At 39.9% G+C, this 24793-nt stretch overlaps 1 protein-coding gene across 19 annotated transcripts in view; it reads left to right on the top strand.

Moving 5' to 3' along the window:
- RHOBTB1 (Rho related BTB domain containing 1) overlaps nt 1–24793 on the top strand; it is a 117907-nt gene that overhangs the window by 58364 nt on the left and 34750 nt on the right. For 15 of the 19 annotated variants that reach the window (XR_005357853.1, XM_038534022.1, XM_038534014.1 and 12 more), the window contains 2 exons: nt 21451–21652; nt 22001–22104. Coding sequence is in view for 18 of the 19 variants with exons in the window: in XM_038534022.1 (XP_038389950.1) it covers nt 21461–21652; nt 22001–22104 (296 nt within the window). In the remaining variant the exon portion in view is untranslated. Of the gene's footprint in view, nt 1–434; nt 628–21450; nt 21653–22000; nt 22105–24793 lie in introns of those variants that run through there. The other 4 variants (XM_038534015.1, XM_038534018.1, XM_038534017.1 and 1 more) reach the window with 2 other exon arrangements.

The raw sequence follows: 24793 nt of genomic DNA, 5'->3' as shown, positions 1-24793 counted from the left end.
ATTAATGTGCTTGACCTATCTTGAAACATGGGTGGAAACACTTGAAATTTCATTGTTTTTCGCTCAGGAAGTTTGCCTATAGAAAACAGCAGAATTTTTAAGAATCTTTTCTATTGCTGTTCTTTTAGAAAACAGGCAGTTGAGTCTCATTATTTGCAGGCCTCACTCTGGCTTCATGTAATAGGGTTTAAAGAGTACAGGTAATCTGAATTTGGTTTTCGTGTTCATCTTCTTTACTCCACTCAGGCTCCCCACAAACCTCACAACACCAAAATAAAACTGGAAGAAGGAAAGAAAATGAAGTCAGAAGAAGTGGCTTTTGTTGTGTTAGAGGTGGGCAGGGGAGGCCAAGAGGCAGTTACTTAATGGACGGGATGTGTATACACTGTTTAATTATATGTCAGCATCAGAAGTTTTTTTTTTTTTTTTTTTAGTTTATAAACAAAGTCATCACCACTCTTCCTGAAATCCTGTGTTCCCTGTGCACATGGCAGAAATTGGGAAATAGGCAAATAAAAAAACTGAAATGAACTGGGTATAGCAGCCACTGTTTCCAGATGTCCTAGGACACTTCTATCTCCAAATGTTCCCTCCAGCTGTCCCATCAAGCACATTATCATATCTCTGGTAAGGTTTTATCCACTAAGGGGTGAATTAGGAAGTTTTATAAAGAAAGAGATGCCAGCAGGTCCAGAAGAAACAATTACATTTCTCCACTCTGCACCTGTGTTTATTCATTGCATAGACACAGGTTAATGCCAAGTTCCCAGTGCTAATGAGGTTACCATCTCAGGCTCCATCCCTCTGTGAATAAGGTTCCTTTGAATTGTTACTCATCCATAGTCCAAGCCCCTAATGAGCGCTGGAAGAATAATAACCAGCGATTATTATGCTCCTACTAGATGCCAGGCATTTTACTGCATTTCAACTAATTATCATTATCCATTCCAATTCTATGGAAGCAAAAAATGGAACTCAGATATGTTAAGGTCAAAGAGGTAACAGGAGTTAGAAAGAGATTCGCACTCAGGTCAGCCCAAGAACTTGAATACATATTTGCTTTAAATGAACTCCTGGGGGGCAAGGGAGAGAAACACTTTAAACCATTTCATTCCAGGTTACTTTTGCAGATGGTGGAGTGCAGGAGTCAAATAATTATTCTTACTGAGGGTTTTTCGTTTTGTTTTTTGTTTGTTTATTTGTTTATTTTTAATATAACTTGAACCACGTAGCAGGCTTGTCTGGACAAATTTGTTAACTCTCCAGGTCATTTCTAATATATTTTGACTGAAGTCAAATCTTAAGCAGTTGAGTCATAGAGTGTGGAATCACGGATCCAGAAAGGTCCTCGGAGATACGTAAGACGACCTCATGTAAGTGAAAAAAACTGCCTCCCAGAGAAGTGATCTAGTTTACCCACTCTCCTAGTTAGTAACTGACACAGCTGGAAGTGAACCCAGGTTCCCAAGTCCCAGCGCAGGACTTGATTCTAATATAAAGCATTGCCTGAAAAGTGCCAAGTCTTCCAAACCCTCCCACGTAGCCAAAATTACAACTATCAAGTATGAAATCCATCAGAAACCTAAGATACATCCAGAAATGGGAGATAAGAGGATTCCAACAGTGTAAAGATACAGTGAGCACCGAGAAAAAGCTCACTTCTCTGCATTGACGTGGATGCAGAGCAGTCTTCCTGCTGACTTAAAGCAGCCCCACTCCCATCCCTTCCACCCTGTCTCCGTGAACCATCTGTCTTAATTAAGTATGGAGCTTTTCCATTTGTCTGTGGAGCTCTGGTTTCTCACTAACTCTGTGACAGGGAAATACTTCTTGGACCTCATTTTTTTCTAACCTATAAAGTAAGGATCATATCACGTCTTTTAGAGAATTGTTCAGACAGATGTTATGAAATCATACATGTACCGCATATAGTAGGTACTTAGTAAGGGATAGTTCTCCTCTTAGCCTTCCTAGTATTTCAAAGGAAAATGTTATCATTTTTTTCCCCTTAAATGAACTAGAGCTGTTTGAATTCTGATATTGTAAGGGGTTGTTAGAGTAACCTTTTTTTCCTGGGTAAAAAACATGCCCAGTGGTCTCTTGGGGTACCAGTGGCCCAGTCACAATGACATTTTTTTTCCTTGTGCTCTAGGGTTGCCACAATGTACTTGAATAATTTTAATTGCCTCAGTATCTGCCACCAAAGTAACACCAGGCTCCTCTTGGAGATTTGTGGCTCCCATTTCCTTCCAGACACTGTTGAAGTATCCGACATGCTCTCCAGGTAGACCCTTGCATCTCAGAGCAACTACTATATTTTCAGCCAAGTAACTAAGAAATACTTCCAGAGAATATTATTGCCAGTAGAACATTCTTGCTTTTAATTTCAAAATACGTGAGACTTGCCTACCGTCATTTCAATTAACTCAAGCATTAAGTACTGTCTGTGCTCTGGCCCTGTCTTTTCGTCGTGTGTTGCTGACGGATCTATCGATAGGAAAAACATAAGCACTACAATTTCCCCTTTCACCCTCAGCGCTTGATAACTACCCTGGCCTAAATTACATCTCTGGGAAGTGTTTCATCACACTCCTCTCCCCAGCTGCCACGCTGTGTCATGTGGCACTCGCTGCCCTGCTTCAGATTTTTGGAACCAAGTCTTTGGCAGCACATCCTATTCGTCACATACATGGAGGAAAGCCACTGTGGTGGTTTTTTCTTACTTGTACTTTCTCCCCCTTTTTAAAAAACTTATAATCCCAAGTGGCCCAGGATGGCCTTTATTTTCCTAGTGACATAGTCTTTCCCTCTGAGTGTTTGACGAGGGTAAATTGCAAGATGTATATCCTTTTCTTTGGGTTTAGGGCTGGCAGTTATGTGTTGTCTCCTATGCTGTGAAGTGGCCAAACTGGTACTAGCTGCTTCGAGATGACCAGTTGCTAGATTGCCCCTAGCCTGACTGCTAGTCTTAGATTGGTTATATAAATTTCAGTTCATATCGAGGAGTTTATTATTAAGGCAGTGCTTCTCAGACTTCGGTGTGCATACAGATCACTGGGGCATCTTGATAAAATGCAGATTCTGATTCAGGTGGGACCTGAGACAAAGCGCTTCTCACAAGCTACCCATCAATGCCAAAACTGCTGGTCTGAGGACCATATTTTGAGTAGTGAAGGTCTAAAGTATAGGTGTTACTATAGCCTATGCTGGAACTCATGCCTTACAGACTGTTAGACTCCCACCTTATTTTGTTTGCTTGTTTCTTAAATCATAATAGACAGTCCTGGAATCTTAAACATGGAAGGGATGTACACGGCAGTGTGCTAGTAAATCAACCTGTTCTCTGGGGGGAAAAATGCATTTATGTGCATACATAAGTCGATTATAAATTTTACTGACATAAAGAATGTATGTAGCACACACTTTGCAAATAATAAAAAAATACACAATACTCTTTATTGTAAATTCCATAAAGCCAGTTGGGTTTTACCGAATGCTTGTTGGGTTTTGCTGAACTGTTTTATCCATAACCTATCTGCAGTACAATTGATGAAGGGATGTAATTCCCATATAAATGTTGGTTGATGTTTTGCCTTATGTTAATGAGCAAGATAAAAGTTTAACAACAAAGACATGTCGGAACTCTACTCATTTATCAAAGATAGACTCTTCTCTGCTGCACGAGATAATAGCTTCTGAATAGTGTAAAGATAGCTCCTTAAAGTTTCTATTGACAATATAACAGCTCCACATGTAATACACTTTTAAGATTAATCTGCATTGTTAACATTTTTTAATCATTTTCTTAAATCAAGACAAGCAACAAAGCAAGCCCTGAATTGTACTGCTTGCCAGTTTCTGTGGTGTAAAGACTCCCACCATGGCCAATTTCAAGCTATTGTTGTGACTGATTGTGAAGCTGGGGAGAGATGGCCCAGTAGCCCACTGCTGCATACTATTTCCACCATACAAATAAAATTGGGATCAATAACCTCAAAATGTAGGTAACAGTGAAATGCAATAAAATAATTAGAAAAAGATGAGATTGAGTATTCAGTAGTACCTTTGTCTTTAGTATAATTTATGTAATTGAAACTTTATATAATTTAGTTTTTAATACTGACCCTATTTTATTTATGTTTATTTATTTTTTATTGAAGTACAGTGACACAAAATGTTACATTAATTTTAGGTGTACAACAGAGTGACTTGACAGCTCCATACATTATGCTTTAACAGGCTTGCAAAAATCCTGAAAATTTAACAACTAGTTCTCATGAGCTAGTGGGGGCTGGCTCCAGCACAACGCTAGATATAGATCATCCAGTTGAGTGATTCTCAACCTTTGCATCGGAATGCATCCAGGAAAACCATAATCTACAGTCAGTAGATTTTTGTTAGGGCCTAGGAATCTGAATTTAAAACATTTTTATTGACATGTGTCTTATTAAAGAAAAATACAAAAATCAGAAGTATATAACTTAAAAGAATTTTCACAAACTGAACAGACACACATAAGCAGCACCTGCGCACAGAAACAGAAAATCACCAGCGCCCGGAAACTCTTTTAAAATCCTTATCCAGTCATTTCCCAACCCAGGTAACCACTATCTTGGCTTCTAATACGATTAGAGCATTGTGCCTGCTTTTGAACGTTTACGTAAACAAAATCTCTTTAGTGTCTGGCTTCTTCTCCTCAATATTATGTTTGCGAGGTTTATTCATAATGTATGTAGCAGGAGTTCATCCATTTTGTTATAGTCTGCGTAGTATCCTGGAGCTCAATTTATTATTTATTTATCCGTCCTACTGCTGGGGGGTTGTTTCCAGCTGTTCGCTATTATGAATAGTGCTGTCAGGAATATTCTTGAGACACCTGGCTGGCTCAGTCGGAAGAGTGTGTGACTCTTGATCTCGAGATCATGGGTTTGAGCCCCACGTTGGGTGTGGAGATTACTAAAAAAATAATTAAACCTTTTTTTAAAAAAAGAATATTATTGTACAGGCAGCAGTACTTAAAGCAAAACTAAACAAATCCCCCCAATAATTTTAATAAGCATCTGATCTCTTGATTGCCTTCTCTACAACTCCCCCTCCTCTCTTATTTCTCATATAATATGACCAAGGCTATTGATTCTTTTGTGTGAATGTAATTTTAGGACCATAAGCCATGAAGCTGTGTGTTTCCATTCATTACAGTATGTTCTCCGGGCTCTTTTCAATTTACGTTCACCAACTCCCCCTTTCATCAAGACACCGGCTCTTGTGCACTCTAAATAGGGATGAGATTTGGCCTCACATCAATAGCACAGAGGAATAATAGATACAGTGGAGATGCAGCCAAGGCTAAATTTGGCAGCTGATCATTAAGGCTCCTGGAAAGAGGCTTCAAAGAAGGGGAATTGTTTCCTTTTGTGTATATCAAACAAAAATCAACAGTGAACCCTTTGAATATTTCAGATTCTAATATTTTTAAAAATCCATTTATTTGAAGTAGACCAGCAACTCTCATCTGAAAGAGAACTGAAATCTCCCAAAGTCTGATGACTTGATCTGGAAAGATTAGAGAAGGTTTTCCCTTTGGCTTGTTCCTATACCTGGGGATCAGCAGGTGTATTCTTGCTACATTGTTCTAGGCTGAGTGGCTGTATAGTTCTGTGTGTGTACATTTGGGTCTATTGAGATGTTAGTTCCTTTGATTTCAGTCAAGGGAGCTGAATGACCAGGAGCTGCAGGATGATATTGTTGATGAGTGAGATGGCTGCTCAGTATTTAAAGAAAGGTTCCAGGAGCAGCAGGCACTGAAAGGCACTTCACATAAAGCTCTCAAGGTATGCAGAGAGGAGGTATTAATTCCACATAATGAAGGAAGAATGTATTTGCACACAAATATTCTAGTCCCTGGTTTTCCTATCCCCCCCATCCTCACTTTTTTGTAAATTTTTTTGTTATAAAATTCTTTCGTTATTATAGAAAAGATGAAATATATAAGATAGGAAAAAAAGGAGAAAAATTTAAATCAATTTATAATCCTAATTGGCATTAATATTTTAATGTTTCTTTATCCCAAATGTTGCAGTATGTGTTTAGGTAAATAATTTTTAAGGAATGATGTTATTCTGTATATTATTTTGTGATCTTTTTTCATTTAAATGTTTATCATGAACATATCACAAAAAATGTACTTATAACACATTTTTTGTTGGCTGTATACTGTCCTATTTTGTGGACATTTAGTGTTGTGGGGTTTTTTTAACCACTGTGTGGCTGGATTTCGAAAATTGTTTCCAATATCTTGTTTCCACAAATAGTGATATAACATTCCTTTAATGGAATCTTTTTGTATACCCTAATTATTTATCTAGGAATAAAGTCTTATAATTGGATGAAAGTTATGGACATTTTAAAGTCTTTTGAGTGTCAGGTGCACTACAGAATAATGGTATTACTTTCCACTCCCACAAACAGTTTCTCATTCTGCTTTTTAAAAATGTACAATCTTTCATGTAATAACTCTTACCTAGAGTTGGAGGCTATAGGAACATGTCCTGAAATTATTAGCTGGAATCTATGCATTAATGTCAGCCAGAAACCTCCAATAAAATATGAGATTTTAAAGAGTATTTTTTTGTCCACCAACACTTTTGTATTTATGGTCTAATTTTACTAAGAAATCCTGGGAGGGGAGTAGGGGAGACAATTTTCTTCATTTGTCTGAATCAGAGCATAACCTAATCCTAACTGGCATATTATAGTCTCCTAAATGATTAAATGCAATTGCTTCATTGTCATCCTATGTGAAGGTTTCACAGCTAGTGGTCTCTCTGGTACTACAGAAGCTGACCCAGTGACATCTTTAGAGAATGCTTTCAATGAACAAGTGACTACAGAACACTACAGAGACTTTTCTTCATTAGGATGGATTTTTAAGCATATCTAGTCTACAGACTTGATATTAGCTTTCTCAAATGAGCACTTACAACTTTGACATGTCTCTGAGGATTTAACCAGTATTTAATTATTAATTCTTGACAAAGCTTCCTGATCCAGCCCTTAGCTGAGGTTCACGCATGGGCCCTCCAAAATCAATGCATAGTATCTTCTGTTGTTTCAATTCTTGTAACCTTAGAAAAATATATTTAAGTATAACATAAAAGAGAATTGTATACAGATCACAAGTATACAGTTTGATGAGTTTGTGAAAACCGAACATACTTATATAACCAGCACTTAGATCAAGAAGTGGATATCAGAAGCATCCCATTTCTGCTTACCACCTCACTGCACCCTCTGTGTCTTTGAAATGCTCCAAATTTATGTCCTGGGTAAGTCATTCATTTACAGAATTTGATTTTTCACTGAACCCTTAACTTTATAAGAGCTAGCTGCAGTGATTTTGATCAAGCTATTTCCCTTGTAACTAAAAATATGTAGAATCTGCCTCTCCAAGTAAAGATTATAACATTAAATTTGTGCACTGAACATGCATCAATATTTATATGTTTGTGATTTGCAGGTATACAAATACACATACCGCATGCATAAAAACAGATTTTGAAATTCTTTTTTCTTTTAATGAATGTAAAGCTAAATTATACTATATTGACCCAAGCTTAAAGTATCTTAACTACAATTGATTATCATAGAATATTTCATATGATATGGTTCCAAAGAATTTCTTAAAATTGCTCATTTTTGTTACTATAAGTATTTCCTCTGAACACTCAAAATTTAAAAGCCAAGAATTTTTTTTATCTTCTATTTGAAATATAAAGGTGTCTTGGGTGTCTACCACTGTCTCTATATGGTTAAATTTCTTTGTCTGATATTCGGCTAGATTATCATTTAGATTCCTATGGGTTTTTTTTTTTTTTTTTTTTTTAGTTGAGACCTTGGGTCAGAAAAAAACAAGTTTAACAGCATCACAAGCTTTATAAATATATGATTTTAAAGAACAGTTCATACATCATAAAAAATCATTTATTATTATTGTCTTGTATCTGTAGTCTTACTAGAATTCACAATCAATGGTTATACTTATGTACTCATTAGTTTTTTAAAAGGCCAAAATATCTCTCCAATTAAAGAATATGCTTAAGAATATTATTCATCCATAAAAAGTAATGAAGCACGAATACATGCTGTAACATGAATGAACTTGAAAGCATTGTGCTCAATAGAAGACAGACGCAAAAGGCTGCATATTGTATGATTTCCCTTATAAAAAATATCCGGGGGTGCCTGGGTGGTTCATTGGTTTAAGAGTCTGCCTTCAGCGCAGGTCATGATCCTGGGGTGTGAAATCGAGCCCCATATCGGGCTCCCTGCTCCGCGGGGAGCCTGCTTTTCTCCCTCTCCCTCTGTCCCCCCCCCCCACACACACACACACTCATGCCCTCTCTCTCTCTCTCTCTTTCTCTCTCAAAATGGATGAATAAAATCTTAAATAAAAAAAAAAAAAGTCCAGAATAGGCAAATTCATAGAGACAGCGAATTAGTGGTTTCTAGAGCTGAAGGGAGAGAACAGGTCGGCTGCTAATGGGCACAATGTTTTCTTTCTGGGATGATGAAAGTGTTTCAGAATTAGACAAAAATCCTGGAATTGTATACTTTAAAAGGGTGTATTTTCTGACAATGACTTTTATCTCATTTTTTTAAAAGGTAATATATTTTCATCATTGAAAATTTGGAAACTAAAGAAAAGTGGAAAAATGACAAGTTATAGCCCTGTTACCAACAACAGTCACTGTTATCTGTTGAGTGTCCTTCCTTCCAGTTTACCTTTCATATATTGCTGTTGCAGGAAGAACAGCTTCCCTTTTGATAACGGAGACACAACTATTAAATCTTAAGTATTCACATATTAATATCCATCCATTCTGCCCCTCCCCTTGAAAGTAAAAAAGGGTGGGTCCACGGGAGATCCACTTGGATGATGGAAGGGAATAATGATGGAGATAGAAGTGAAAGAAGCAGAGAGCCATAGTCAGCCCTGTCAGGAGTTTTGCTGCAAGATGCCTGAAAGGTCATGGTAATCACATCCCTCTGTTAATCTTAAGTACCCACGTTTTTTCTTGGCTTTCTAAAAGTCACATTCATGTTTCTTTTAGCTGTGTCACTGTGCTTAGATGGTACTTAGAGTGAAAGAACAAGGAGGCCCAATTCTATTTGACTTGCATGTATTTGCTTATTTTATATAGTTTTCATCAGTGTTTTTTAGATTGCTATCCTGCACTTGCCCCATGATAGTGTAACATTAGCACTTCTCCATATGATTGCAAAACTCAACATAAACATGATTTTAAATAATTACAATCTTAATAGAGAAGACTTGTTGGACATTCTCTTGATGGGAGGTATAGTGATTAAAATACTTTACAAGCATTATCTAATTTAATCTTTACAGCAACGCATCCAGGGAGGCAATTATCCCCAGTTTACAGATAAGGAAATAGAAGTTTAGAGAGATTAAGTAATTGGCCCAAGATCAGTTAGCAAGGCCTTAATTATTATTCCCTCACTTGTCATAGATTTGGGTGGTTTTCATTTTTTTTCTTACTCTTAATAAAGATGTGATAAATATATTTGCTTTTAAAACATTTTCTGTTTATGAAGTCATTTCTTTAGGTGGATGTATCAGAAAATATTTTTAAAAATTTCCGAGTGGTTGAGGTTTTTTGTTGCTGTTGTTGTTAATAAAACCTTTCCTTTTAACTTTTTCATTTATTTTTTTGTGGTTAGGGAATTTAGTTGATACAACTTCTGCTTTGGGGGATTTTTGTCCTTCTGGTGGGTTAGTCAACCTCTGTAAGTGTGCCAAGAACACTTGAAAAGAAAGTGCACTCTCTTCTCAGGTTTTTTTTTTTTTTTTTCTAATGTGGGATCTGTTCATTTATCACTACTTTTTATGCTATTCAAGGCCTCCATGTGTTGTTTTCCATTTTTGCTTTCTTTTTTTTTTTTTAAAGATTATTTATTTATTCATGAGAGGCAGAGACATAGGCAGAGGGAGAAGCAGGCTCCATGCAGGGAACCCGACGTGGGACTCGATCCCGAGACTCCAGGATCACGCCCTGAGCCGAAAGCAGGCGTTAAACCACTGAGCCACCCAGGGATCCCCACCCGTTTTTGCTTTCTTAATCTGATGTTGATTCTGGTTTTTTATCTCATACATGTCAGTTATTTTCATTAGTTTCTCCTTATAGAGGTTTTCTTCATTTTTATTGTATGCCTTTGGTTTGTGAAGGTTCGTTATTACTGTAATGATTTTATGAATTGCCCTCTTTTTTACCTTCCAAATTATCATTTACAGATAATTTTTCTATGCCATTTTGAAACCAAAATCAAAATAACATTGAAGGCTAGTTTTATATTTTCAGCTGGCTTTGGTTTCCATAGTCCTTTTAAACTGAAATACCCTCTTTTTTTTTTTTTTTTAATTTTGAATTATCTCTGGGTGTTTTGTCAAGTATCTTTGAGCAGTTTAATTCCTTAAAGAAATCTGAGTTTTTGCTCCCTGAGTCTTTGATATCTAAAAATAGCTTTATGATCCTTTTACATAAATAACAATTTGACCAGATTCAGAAACTTGTTATTATGTCCTTTTTCTGTGAAGGCTATGTGTTTTTCTCTTGTCTTAAAGTAGTGTATTGGTGAAGTGTGTGGTCATCCATATTATTATTTCTTTATAAAAAAATGTTTTTTGGCCATTAGTCTTAGAGGATGTTTTGCTTAGGTGTTTGCAGGATTATTATACAGTTTCTCTGGCATCGATATTTAAACATTTTACTGAAAAATAGAGACATGTATAGTCATCTTCTTACTTTCTCCTTCTTCTCCGCGCCCCATCCTCCTTTTTGTATTGGGACAATTTGGTCTATTCAGCCGCACTTTACTCCCTGAGTTCCCCCCAGAAGCCATAGCATCCAGGGGATTGCTTATCTACTGTCAGCCTCCTCATCATCTTCCATGACATCATTTTCAGATGGTCCTTAGAGCCTTCCTTCTGTCCTTAGAGTTCCTCATGTTTTGCCTGTGCCTCGCTAATCCAATTTACTACATCTTCAAGGCTATTTACTGTTGCCAGTATGACTTTTACTTTGGCGATCTTGTTTCTCATGTATACGTGGCCTTTACTTATCTGGTCTTATTGCGTACTTAGAGCTTCATCTGCTGTAAGTTTACACAACTGCATTATCTTCTTTTGCAGGATCAACTGCATGGTTCAGATATTTTTTAAAAACTTTTTTCTTTTGCTATTTCTTATAGCACATCTACTTAACTAGAAGACCTTTCTTCTAAGTCTTTAGCTAAACGGCTTGTCCTTTTCTACATGTCAGGGTTTTTAATAGATCATATGTTAAATGGTCTCTGTTTACGTCATCCATCTAGAGACAGATTTCTGGTGGCCAAGGGCTGAATTATATCTGATGCTTGCATCTCCAGGGCTCTGTTGGAGACCAAATTGGGGCTCTGTAATGAACCCACCCAGTTCCAGAGTGGATAGGCCACGCTCTTCAGTAGTGTACAGGCCCAGGGAACTGTGGAGCTTTGACATAAGAACAATAGTGAGGGATATCACCGCCAAGATGTACCAGTGGTCATCCTTAGCGATTGTACTCCTGCCCCATCCCTCGCACATTCACAAGATCCATCACTTCTGTAGCAGCATTGAAATTGAAACCGTCTAGTTAAGCAGGCTAGCAGAAGAAAAACAAAATGAGTCTTTCCCCTGCTCAGTGCTGTCTACCTGGCTTGTCTTCAGTAAGGGGTCAATCCCTGGGATCACTCCTTTCTGAGGACAGCACACCAGGTGCCTTATGGCTTTCCAGGGGCTCCACAGCCTGCTTCTCCCATCTCGGTCCCAAGTCAAGCCAGCTCCCATTACTCCAGACCATGGACATCCTGCTTACCTCCCAGCCCAGCTCTTTTCCCTGTCAACATGGGCAGTCTGCTGGGCTTCAGTGACTTTCTCAATTGGCTCCATGGAAGTGAATGTGGCAGAAATCTTTCCAGTTCTAATATATGGTTACTCTTTATCCATATTCTGGTACTGTCATGGGGTCTGCTAATTCGTGGAGAATAAGGTTAATTTCAGCAAGACCATGTAGCAGGGAATCCAAGGCATGTAATCTTCCAATGCTGTCCTTCCTTCAAGTCCAACTAATTGGCTCTTGTGATGTCTTCTAGCAGAGATTTAATTTCCTCATTCCAGATTCACTTTCATTTCGATGATAAATCCTTCTCCATAGGGAGTGGGTACATGTGCCTCCATTTTTCCCTTCTTTCCCAGCCAATTAGTGACCTCACCAAAAGAGTTAGAAATCCCTTGAATGAGGATGTTAAAGTCCAAAAGTTGGTGGGAATTTTATGAGACTCTTATAATGTAAATATTATAAAGATTCATAAATTGGCTCTAGGCACTAGTGCACAATAAATGATCATATTCCCTTTTTTTTTTCCTGAATCAATTTCAGTTGTAAGCTCTTGCCTGCCTATATTGGGACTCCCTCCTGCCCCCTGCCTTATCATTTGGTGGAGGGGCCTGGACCTTGGTCCCTGGTGGTTCCCATGGTTACTGATGCTCTTCCTGATGGGGAGCCACGGCTGGTGTGATGCCATCTGTCAAATACCGCTCTCATGATGGGCCACACAGATGTCCCTCAAGGTGTTCCTCTCACTGACTGCGGGCTTAGCCACATGCTGCTGCTCTCGAGGCCACAGGCTTAGTGATCAGTCACCAGAGATAGCTGAGTGCAAGTTCACTGCCAGATCCAGGTGGAAGGTTTCCTGAGGAAGGTGGAATGGCTGTACTTTTATATCCTGTTGAATAAATATTAATTGAAAACCACATATGGCCAAGGCATTGAAAAGACTTGAGGGTTTAAAGGTGAATTAACAGTCTCTGTTGTCAAAAATGTATAATCTTAGTGAGGTAGAAGAAAATAGATGCATTTAAGCATAATTGTCAATACTACAAATCAAAATTTGGTAAATACCCTAGGAGGTGGTATAAAGGAATAATGTTTTAAGTGCATAACTTGTGTCTGTCTACTTTGTTCCATCTCTGCTGATTCCTGGTCCAAGCATCCTCCCCTCCCCAACACCCCCCACACCCCCGCCGAGAACCTGGGAGCATCCTAACTGGTCTTTCTGCTGCTGCTCCCCACACAGCAGTCTCAGTGGTATCAGTGATGCTTCTAAAAAGCAAATCAGAACTTGTTACTCCTCTGCCTGCAATGTCACAGTGGCTTCTCATTGCATTTAGAATAAAACCCTAGTTCCCTGCTTGGCCTATAAGACTGTGTGTGATGTGGCTCCTGCCTCCTTTCTAACCTTCCTGTCTCCAGCTCCTCTGGCCCCAGCTTTTTCAGGCCCGCTTCTTTCCCAGCACATGACTGGGCCCTGTTCCTTCTTCAGATATCAAGAAACTGGGGCGTCCTCAAAGAGGTCTCCCTTCCTTGTCTTTCCTGCAGACCTGCCACCCATTATTTTCTCTCATAACCCTTTTGCTTTTCTTCAAGGAACTTCAATCAAGTTTATGACTACATCTACCTGTTTCTCCCCACCTGACTGCAAGGTCCTAGTGAGCAAGAACCACACCTGGCTTGCTTACCACTGAACACCAGTACAGTAGGCCTGGCACTAGGTGCTGAGACTATTATTTCTTTAATTAAGACTGTCTGAGTCCTAAAGATGCAGAACAATTTCAGTGGAAGATCAGGGGGCATGAGAAAGGACATCTGAGCAGAGTGATGAGTCAAGCCACCAAAGGAGACATAACCTGGCAATTTGTAGATAAAAGTCAACCAGTATGTCTAGAATGTAGCACATAGTTTTCTTATGGTGGTTCTTAAAACTATCTTGAATTTTTATGCATCTTTTAAGCTAAGATTTTTTTATCTGTTCTTTGTTTTTCAACTGGGGCAGCATTTATTAAGAGCAATGGATATGTAGCAAGTTTATTTCTAATCCTGGCTCACCTCCCCCACTGACATTGAGTTTTTTTAAAAAATTGAAAAGTGTGATCTTGCATAGGTCTCCATTATCACAGGGCTCTGGTGAGAATAATGAGTGGATGTTTTAAAAAGTACCTCTGTATGATCTGTATTCCTGGGCTTATATTCACTGTCCTTTCTGTCACTCAGACACTTTTACTCTCTGTTTTAATCAAAACTCTCAGGTGAAAAAAATATTGTTGATTGAACAATGAAAGGCAATTTTATCCTGGAGATACATTTCTGTAAACTTCTGATTTAGGGAAGTGCAGCCCAACCCTGATGGTCTCTTCCCAGATCTGGACCCACTCTCCATTCCAGCTGAGATGTTTATATTATGCACAGAGCAGCTCCTGCCTGCCTAGGACTGGTGATTAAGAGCTCAGGATAATGAAATCTGCACAGTCGAAACTTGGCTGTTGGCTATGGTTATTATGCAACTCTTAATATTTCTCTCTTGTTTCTGTCATTATAAAATTCCCAGTTTTTCTTTCTGAGCTCACTCTTCAAATACACTAAAATTTGTTCCACTAGTATTTTTTAACGACCAGGTTAAATTATTTCTTAAAGTTCAGATTACATGCTTTTCTAAAGGACCAGAAAATTTAGCAGCAGTGCAATGCATTATTCAAACCATCTATGAACAATTGAATGGAACTGAAAGTACAAAGGCCTCTCTTTGGGCCTTAGAGTTTTGTCTTTAAGCAGACTGCTCACATGCTTTGATTCAAATAGCAAACATAACAAGAAACACAATGCAGGGGATGGTTAGAGATGGCATATTCCAGTGGTGGGGTGATTTGAATTAGAAGATGCCTAGTAAGATGTCGTAAACAAGTGATAAGCCTTCCCTGCCCACCCTTCCTGATATCTGAATTTCCCATAGTAGAAGGGACTTACACACTCACTTGGACTCAAAGAATGTCTCTGTACTAAAGTGCACCTATCCAGGGGAAACAAGAATATCATGCACTTCCTCAGCCACAGTGCCTCACAATTACTGAATTATGGAGACAAGACTCTGATGGTCATCTAGCCATAGTGTGATGGAGCCATAGTGGCTGTGCCTGACACTTCCTAAGAGCCTGTATCTTCAAAGAGGAACAGGACATCAGGAAGGCCATCATCTCAAGGACTGAAGGTGGGAACAGAGTACCACCCTGGGAAGAGAAATGATTTGAACAGGAGACCAGGGCAGCTAGGCTCACATTTGGCTATGTCACTATTTGGCTTATGACTGTCCCTAGAAGAGAGTCACAAATAAATTGGGGACCTGTGGACCTGAGTGAATAGTCAAAAAAAGCTTTACAGAAGCAGGGCATGGTATGCTCTTATATTCCAAGCACTTTGGCACATAGTAGTTCCTCAGAAATACGTGATGATTCATTAAGGGCATGAGATGGCCACTTTGAAGGTATAGCCACAGGAAAAACAAAAATTTCACAAACCACCATTCTATAGTTTGCTAATATAGAAAAAAATTGAGTCTATATGGATATTTCTGATTGTGATTGATCCTACTAGAACCATTTATGAAACAGAGGAGGAAGTAAGTAAATAGTCTTTGTGGAGGCAGGGCAAATAGGAAGACTTTTTTGGAGGAGGTAAGATCTGAATAAGGTTTTAAGCAATGAACAGAATTTGCCAGGCAAAGAATGGTAGAGACTTGGCTAGGGAATAGTCTGTGTAAAGGCACTGAGGTAGCAAACAACATTTAGAATTTAGGAGGCCATTTTGTGTGGCAAGAGCATGCTGTTGCTGTTGTAAAAAGTTACCGAAAATTTGGGGTGCCTGAATGGCTCAGTCTTAAGCATCTGACTCTTCATTTCGGCTCAGGTCACAATCTCAGGGTTATGAGATCAAGCCCCACTTCCAGCCTGAGTTGGGCTCTGCTCTCAGCGAGCAGTCTGCTTGGGATTCTTTTCCTCTTCCTTCCCTTCCCTCCTCCCCCTGATTGTGCCCATGCGCGCGCGCTCTCTCTCTCTCTCTTTCTCTCTGTAAAATAAATAAATAAAACCTTTTTTAAAAATTACCAAAAATTTTGTAGCTTAAAGCAAATAATCTTATAGTTCTGTTGGTTAAAAGTCTAAAATGAGCTTCATTGGACTAAAATGAAGATATTGGTAGGCTGCATTCCTTCTGGAGGCTCTAGGAGAAAATATGTCTTCTTTCCTTTTCCAATGCCTAGAGGTCACTTGCATTCCTTGGTTCATGGCCCTTGCCTTCACCTTCAAAAGCCAGCAGTGTAGCATCTTCATATATTTCTCACACTCTGATCTTTACCTCTTTCTTCCACGTGAAAGAACCTGAGTGATTGCATTGGACCTACCCACACAATCCAGAATGACCTCCTTATACAAAAGTCAGCCAATTAGCAGCTCAATTTCATCTGCTACTCTATTTCCTCCATGCCATGTAACAGAACATATTTGCAGATCCCAAAGACTAGGACATGAACATCTTTGAGGGACATTATTTTGCCTACCACACACACAATAAAGGTGTGGAAGATGATGGTGAGGAGAAAGTTGGCATGATCCATCAACCCTAGGTAGGAAAGATCATCCACCCAAAAGGGACCTATAATCTGATATTTTTTAAAAAATAGGAGGAGTCAAGGTTCTGGTGATTTTTCCCAAGGTATAATGGATGTGTTTCCGTTAATTGCTGATGCATAACAAATCACCCCAAAACTTGGTGGTTTAAAACAATAATCATAAATTTGGAGATTGGCTAGGGGATTCCTCACCCGGGCTCACTCAAAAAGCTTCATTCAGCTGGAGAGTTGTCTGGGCTAGAGGATTCAAGTAGCCCACTATATGGCATGCGGTGAAGCCATAGGCAAGGCGACCTCAATTATTCTCACTGTGAATTCCATTCCTCTGCTAGGCTAGGCCAGCTTCCTTACATGACAGCCTCAGGATAGCATTCCAATAGCGTGAGGGTGGAGCTGCAGGGCTTCTGGAAGCCCCGACTCTGGAACTCACACAACATCACCACCACATTCTTTGGGATTGGGCCACACAGTCACAAGGCTAGCTCAAATTCAAGATGAAGGGAAATAGATTCCATCTCCTGATGAGAGTTGCTGTCGTGACCACATTTCTCCTAGCACAGGCTGTGAAGATACAGGAGTTTTTACTTTGAGAGAAGGATTTTGAAACACACGATTTCCAAGGTAAAATGTTTCTAGCTGACAGTATCCAGCACGTGACCAAAAGTATGCAGGGCTCAAGTAGTGTGTGGGGAAGGTCATTGGTGCCAAAGAGGTGGAGGGTCTGTGAGGCTAGAGTGTCAGATGCATCCATCACCCTGTGGACGCAGCAGGAAGGCCGACTTGGTGGTGACAGGGAGCAGGGACCTGAAGTCCAGAAGATGACAGTAATCGTGACGTGGGCATGTGGGGTGATTGGACAGCCACAGTCTCTAAGCAGCTGGTGGATGGTGGCCCCAGCCCCCAGGGGGCAGCCACCCTATGCCACCTCACCAAGTCCTCACTTCCCACCCACACCCCCACATTGTCCTGTTCAGTTTGCCAGTCTTAAATAAATGTCCCACTTCTGACGTCCAGAATGTGCTGGTACATTCTTCAGCACTTACTGGTCAGCATCCATGTCCTGAGGATTCAGTGAAAGTATGAAATGATGTTCATGTCAGTTTTGACTAAGATTACAAAGTTGCCATAGTAACAGGTTACCAATGTCAGTCCTTTCTGACTTCTTCTTTTATTATTTTCTTTGTCTCCTCAGATAGATACCTAAAGACAAATGCGTATCCACCATAGTGGTGAAATTTAGTAACAGTGTTAAATGAATAATATTTATTGCTCTCATTCTAGGTAAATAAAAATCAGAAACCAGATAATCATTAAGCAGATGGTCCTCAGAGCTCATTCAACCATAAGAGTGCTAGATATGAATAAATTAGAGCCCATAACAAGTAAAGAAGGACAAAATTGCATACTTTTATAATTATCGTAATTTCATGTTTGTTTATGTGTAGCAGATAATCAGTTCACAATACACGTGTAGATGTATTTTTAGATTACCACAGAATAAAATCTCTACCCCAAAGTCGAGATTTTTCAGCTTTTGGAAATCCAGAAAACCCTTCCTGGAACTTCCATGTCTAAAGTGGATGAACTGGGCTACGAGTGTTGAATTCAGCCCTGCCTTTTATTTCCCTTACTTGTCGTCCCTTTTCTGCAAGGCTCAGCACCTTTGGCAGCCACTTCGGTTTTGAGCCGATTGCTAAAAATTAGAGGATCCACGGATGTTATTCTCACCTTTGACACACAAATTCTTTTTAGGACTACTCATGAGATGTGTCTATAAATAAGTAATGATATTTTTGTAATCATAGTCTTCATATCAAACCGAAGGCTTTTATCCCCTTCAAAGTAGTCTTCTGTGAAAGCTACACAGCTATGCCACCATTACTGCCATGATTTAAATTATTTGGGGGATTCCTTTTGGGAGGCTGCTTTCCAAAGTAGGTTGCAAGCCAACAAGAAAACCAACCATACATTTTTTGTGTGTCTATTTCCAAACATGCCCCCAAGTTTTAAGGACTGGCTCCCTATGATTTTTATCTACCTAAAAAGATAAAATTCGCTTCCAAAAGAGAAGGGTTTTCAGGGGATCCCTGGGTGGCTCAGCCGTTTAGAGCCTGCCTTCGGGCCAGGGCATGATCTTGGAGTCCCGGGATCGAGTCCCACATCAGGCTCCCTGTATGGAGCCTGCTTCTCCCTCTGCCTGTGTCTCTGCCTCTCTCTCTCTCTGTGTCTCTTGTGAATAAACAAATAAAATCTTAAAAAAATAAAAAAAAAGAGAGAAGGGTTTTCCACCACTTAGGACAATCAAAATATTCCACCTCCAGAGTTGTGGGGCTGTAAACAGATCCTGTTTTTCTGACACAGGGTACCCCATAGTAGTATCACCAAAAACATATCAAGTTTCTTATCAATAACAAGTGTTACCATGTTTATTCTAGAACCGAGAAATACCCTAGAAAATTATTTTTAACCTACCTTCCCAACTGCGTTGTCATTTAGCTAACAAGGTCCAACTCCCACCTAGAACTTTTTCTGCCTTCTTTGCATAACATCAGCTATGCTCCATCTTGTACTAAACATTCTTTGTTTTTCAGTGAATTACTCTTTAATTGCTCTACTAAAAATGTATCCTTTCTTAATAGATGTCTGTTTATTAGGTTTATGATTTTGCATCTAATTCTGGTCTTTCACCTGAACTCATTCTTGTTGTCAATTCAAAGTGTTTGCCTTCACCCTCATGATTAGCATCTTTGGGGTCATCCTTATGTCAGGTACATCAGTTCACCTAGCCCTCACTACTTGAGGAGACTGGTACTAGAATTCCTATTTAACAGATGAGGAAGCTGAGGCTAAATATGCAAATATCTTGCCCAATGGCAAAGGGCTGGAAAACGGGGAGACCAGGATTCAAACCCACATCCCCTGTAAGGCAGGGATTTCTCAACCTCAGCGCTATGACATTTGGGGCCAGATTATTCTTTGTCATGGAGGCTGTCCCTTGTATTGTAGTGTGTTTCAAAGCATCTCTGGCCTTTACCCACTAGAAGCCAGTAGCACTCCTTCAACCCCATTGTGACAACCAGACTTTGCTAAATGTTCTCTGGCAGATATTTAAGGACCACTGATCTAATGCCAAAGTCAGGCTTAATTCCACATTATATGATGAAATCAGGAACTAGTAAACCACAGGCCAGATTTTGAAGAGATCAATTTGAGGAGTCATCTCACTTCACCTGGATGATCATCAGAATTGAAGGTTTTTTTCTTAAGCCTCTTTCTCCACCCAGCACCTTCAGAGTCTGCATTTGCTAGGTGGGGAAGAGGTATCTATTTTAAGCCTCTCTGCAGCATTCGAACCACAGACCAGATCCTAACCTCACCACACATCTGTTCTTTGAATCATTTCACTCAATTCTTGCCAAATAGTCTCTAGCCTCAGGTTTAACACCTCCTGTGATGGTGTTACAGGAGACAATCTCGTGTTCAGGTGGTCCTAACTGGGAAAAAGCACTCATTCTATTTAATAATCTTTCTGTCTCTCCCTCTATACTCTTTAATCTCATATTATCCAAATTATCAGTTTTCTCAAATCAGGTGATTTAAACACTTTCTGAATCCCAGTTATGTATTAAGCCCTACTCTGGACAGTTTCTTGACCATTATGGCCATTAAAATCACTATCAACTTGTTAAAAGTGACCATCCAGGGGTGCCTGGGTAGCTCAGTCAGTTAAGCTTCTGACTCTTGATGTCAGCTCAGGTCATGATCTCAGGGTCCTGAGATCAAGTCCCCCATTGGGCTCCACACTCAGCAGAGAGTCTGCTTCTCTCCCTCTGCCCCTCCCCTGCTCACACACAAGCTCTTTGTCTCTCTCTAAAATAATAAATAAATCTTTTAGAAAACTGACCATCTAACCCGTTTTCTTCGTTTAACAATAGACTTCCTTGAAATAGCAATTATAATTCATTAAAATCTTAAAAGTCTTACATGGTTGGTCACCCCTCCAGCTGCTGCGGGGAAGCACTCTGCTTTGCATTTCTGGAGGTCACTGCCCTTGGGTGGGGTCAGGGAAGCGGGGGCAGACAGTACTGACAGCAGCTTTCTCTCTTCCTTTTGACCCTTCATTCAAACCCTCTTAAACCTTTTTTGATGGTTTCAGGAGGATTCCGAACTAGCTTCCCATCCCAGTAAAATCATTCTTTGCCATATGCTCCAGAATTCTTGATGAAAACACAGAGAGAAAGGGAATTCAAAAATATATTGCTTTATGGTGCCCCACTTTAGGATACTGTTTTTATGAATTTGTTTAATAAAAATAGATGAAGAAATATAAATTAATTTTATGAATGTATCAAAATTCAGTTTTACAGTTTACTCTTCTTTAAAGCCAAGTAATCCTTTCTGCTTGCACCTTGGATCCTCCTCTAAGTCACCATGATAGCGTAGAACCTACAGTAAACTGCTTTTCAATGGGCGATACTGAGTCAGTGGAAGACTGTGATGGTGTGGGTGCTAATATTGTCAGGGACGCTAATATTGCTTACGCCCCAATGTCTTAGTTAAACCTGCAGGTGACCGGTCTCTTTAGTGGGTCAACACGAGTAGCTAGTGAGCTCTAAATGTGTGCCAGCAGTCCTGACTTGCCTGGATGGATTTTCAGTAGGCAGGTTGTGTTTAGAGAAAACCAAGGAGAAAATAACATGTTAACCGGAATAAACCGTTTGGGGTCAAAATAACAGTCCGGCGATGTTTTTGTACTTGTGTGAGGCATAAATAGAAAACTTGACTTTGAATTAGGTTTCATATGAACTTCCAAACTTCTTGCTTATGCTTGGGTACCTCCAAAGAAGGGCCTGGACCCCTCCCGTCCTTGATTGCTCTGTCGCTCTCTTCTTACAGAGTTTTATAAATGGACACTGACATGGACTACGAAAGACCGAACGTTGAAACCATCAAGTGTGTGGTCGTGGGAGACAACGCCGTGGGGAAGACACGCTTGATCTGTGCCAGAGCGTGTAATACGACGCTAACGCAGTATCAGCTGCTGGCTACCCATGTGCCTACCGTGTGGGCGATTGACCAGTACCGAGTGTGCCAGGAGGTAAGATGGGCTGAGTTTCACTTCCAAGGGCACATCACTGCTATTGCCAGTCTGATTTCAAAAGGGGATAGGGGTGATTTGTGCACACAAAATGAAGCTGGTGTTTTCACTGCCACAAGAGAAAACAAAAGCAAAATGCACACTTGGGAAGAGGGGTGCAGTGTCCTGAATGAGGAGGGTTTGAGTCATGTGATTCCAGGAAGAGAATTAGGACTTAGCTCAAGTCCTATTAGAAGGAAGGGGGAAAACTAAATGCATGTGGAACAAGTGGGGTTGAAGGTGCTGAGTGTCTTTTTCCTGAGGAGCCTCTGAATGTCACTGAGCAGGAATGCCCTGTCTCTCCTGCAGGTCCTGGAGCGTTCCCGGGATGTTGTTGATGAAGTGAGCGTCTCTCTCAGGCTTTGGGACACTTTTGGAGATCATCACAAAGACAGGCGTTTTGCATATGGCAGGTAAACCAAGACCAGTTCAGTGCAGTTAAGCTTGAGTACAATTTCCTTTCCAAAACCGGCAGCTGCTTCATAATCAACAAAAGAAAGTCCCATCATATGGCCTTGAAACGTGTTGGGTTCTGCAGCTGCGTTTAAGAAAAAAAAAGGGGGAAAAATGGTATTGTTTTCTGATGTCAAAAAAAGCAGTCTGCCTTGACACTAGGTCCCTCCCAGGAAGTCCCTCCTTTAAAACAACGACTGTTAGTTAACTTGGGAAGATTTTGGAGAATTCTGGTGTGCTCTCTAGCCCTGGGCTGCTTCGATTGCTGTTTTCCTGAATGGTACTTTATTTACGTTTTGCTAGAATGTTTTAAGTTATTTTAGCACTTGCCCACTCCACTTCAGAAGGTCTCTTTGGTCTTTTCATGACCATATTAGCAGAGTATGATGTTATTTGCTTTGGGCTTTGTTATCTGAAAAGTCTATTATTTTTATTTGAAGGTCGTTTTTAAAAAGAAAGAAAAATATCTCTGAAATCCTTCATGAGGCACATTTCCAAAATGAACCGAAGTGCTGTCTATTTTACATGAAAAATCAAGTAAAAACCCAGAAGAAGGAAAAATCCGGTGAAATCCCTGTAGTAAATCTAGAAGGACACCGATATGATTAGGAACATGTCAAAGTACCTTAAAATACTTAGCAACTTCTTTTTGTCACCGTAACTTAAGATCTCTTTTGGTGAATGTATTATAAGCTATCAAAATCCAGATAAGGAGGAGATGTTCTTACCCCTTAATTGTAAATGAACACATTTCATCTTAAGTTTAGATTTAGATGTCATGGATAAGTTGCCCCCTGTTAACATCGAATGTCATGCTGCCTCACAGGATTGGATTAGATACTCCATCCCATGAGTTCCTCCTCCATACTGAGATAAGCATTTCTAAAGGTACCTCTCTTTCTTCAAGGTGGTAGCTCTCTGAGGGCTCTGAATGGACTTTTATTGGCATTTGTCCACATGGTCTAAAATACTGCATAAACTTGAGGAAAGGGTTAGTCCCATTCCTGAGAAGTTATTCGCTGAAAGAATCTGCCATTTAGACCAGTTTGTTCATGGGGACTCAGAGAGAGGCATATGACAAGTAAACATTGCTTTTAATGCCCCCTTGGTAATGAGGATTTTGAGGCTAATTAATATCCAGTGTTGTAGATATTTTTCTTCTCCTCGAACTTCCTGTTTTATCATTTCTTTTCTTTCTGTGGTGTTCTTGATTCTTCTGTTTGATGCCATTTTTATTTTTTTCTTTTACCCTATTATTCCACATTTACCCAAAATTGTGATAAAGTACCATGTATGTAAGTACCATGCAGTCGGATTTGTAACATCTACGGTTGTAAGAAAGCGGCATAAAATGATGACTTCAAGCAAAGTAAGGATGGATGCAATAGATTTCTGTGGACATTTTGTATCCTCACTTTTAAAAAGCTCTCTGAAAACAATGGACCTGGTGGTGAACTTACTGAGGTGTTTGGGTTTAACAGCTACAGACTGTGTAACCAGCTCAGAGGCTTGTTGCCACTTGAATTTTATGCAATTAAGAGAACGAGTTTTCACTTGGCCCCATAATGTAACTCTTATCTTTTGGTTATATAAGGGCTGCTCCATTGTTTGAGATTCCTGCTTGGGACTGATTTAATGGCACGATGGCCTGCATAGATCTCACGTTGACAGGCACCTCCACTAGGCCTCATCCAGCCAGCTCCCTGATGTATCTGGAGTCATTTTACAACGTGGCATGCCTGTGTTTGTTCACTCCCAACAAAAATAAGCTGCTTGTTCATGCGACTCCATCAGTTCAACTTGCATTGTCCTGCTCTCCTGTCTGTGGTGTTTGGTTCTATCAGCTCTAACCTGTTCCCCTTTTGATGGAAACAGGATGCGTTTTTCAAGCCAAGTTCGATTCTCCTTGTGACACAGAGGGGCTTCAGGAAACACTCCTGTGTTTCTGGTTGAGCTCTCCATGGGCCTCAGTTTCTGTGCTTGTTTGTACCTTGTGTTTCCTCTGTCTTCTCTGGTTCTCCACAGCCTGCAGGCGTCCTGCCACAGACCCCACCACGGGTCAAGAACAGAAACCAGAGCCGTTCTCTCTCAGCCTCCAGCATCTTTCTGTAACACTAAATATGTAATTACACATTGATGTAGCACCAAGAAATTACATTTTGTAGAAGAGTCTGATCATAAAAGGAGTTCCTTTTACTTGGTATAGCGTGCTGGCCACTGTATTTCACTGTTTTGCAAGTGCTGGTTAACTTCTTTGTGACTTCCATTTTTAGCTTTGTACCATTCATGAAGGAAAAAAATCCTACTAATTACATTTTTGACAATCAGTTTGGTTTGCAAACCTGCTTTTTGATGAATGTTTTTACTGCGTTTGATGTGAATGACAAGTCAGTAGGACATGGTATATTACTTAGACCTGGTAATGTAGGAAATGTATTTGGAATCTCTTTAAAATAATTCCTTTGATTCTTGTGATGACAGTGATCGAAACCAGAGCCCTAGGAAGATGCCTAAGACCTTGTCTTCAGCGTCCTCTGCTTCTTAGCACCAGGGTAGTTACTAAGGTGTCCCCTCAAACATCCTCTGGAATGGACAGGCTCTACTTGGCAGCATGGATCCTGTGGGCCAACATGGTGTTGGTCTGCCTAC

This window comes from Canis lupus, chromosome 4 (assembly GCF_011100685.1).
Source record: "Canis lupus familiaris isolate Mischka breed German Shepherd chromosome 4, alternate assembly UU_Cfam_GSD_1.0, whole genome shotgun sequence".
Taxonomy (NCBI): Eukaryota; Metazoa; Chordata; class Mammalia; order Carnivora; family Canidae; genus Canis; species Canis lupus.
Note: the sequence above shows the minus strand (reverse complement) of the source record. Positions and strands in the feature narration are given on the sequence as shown.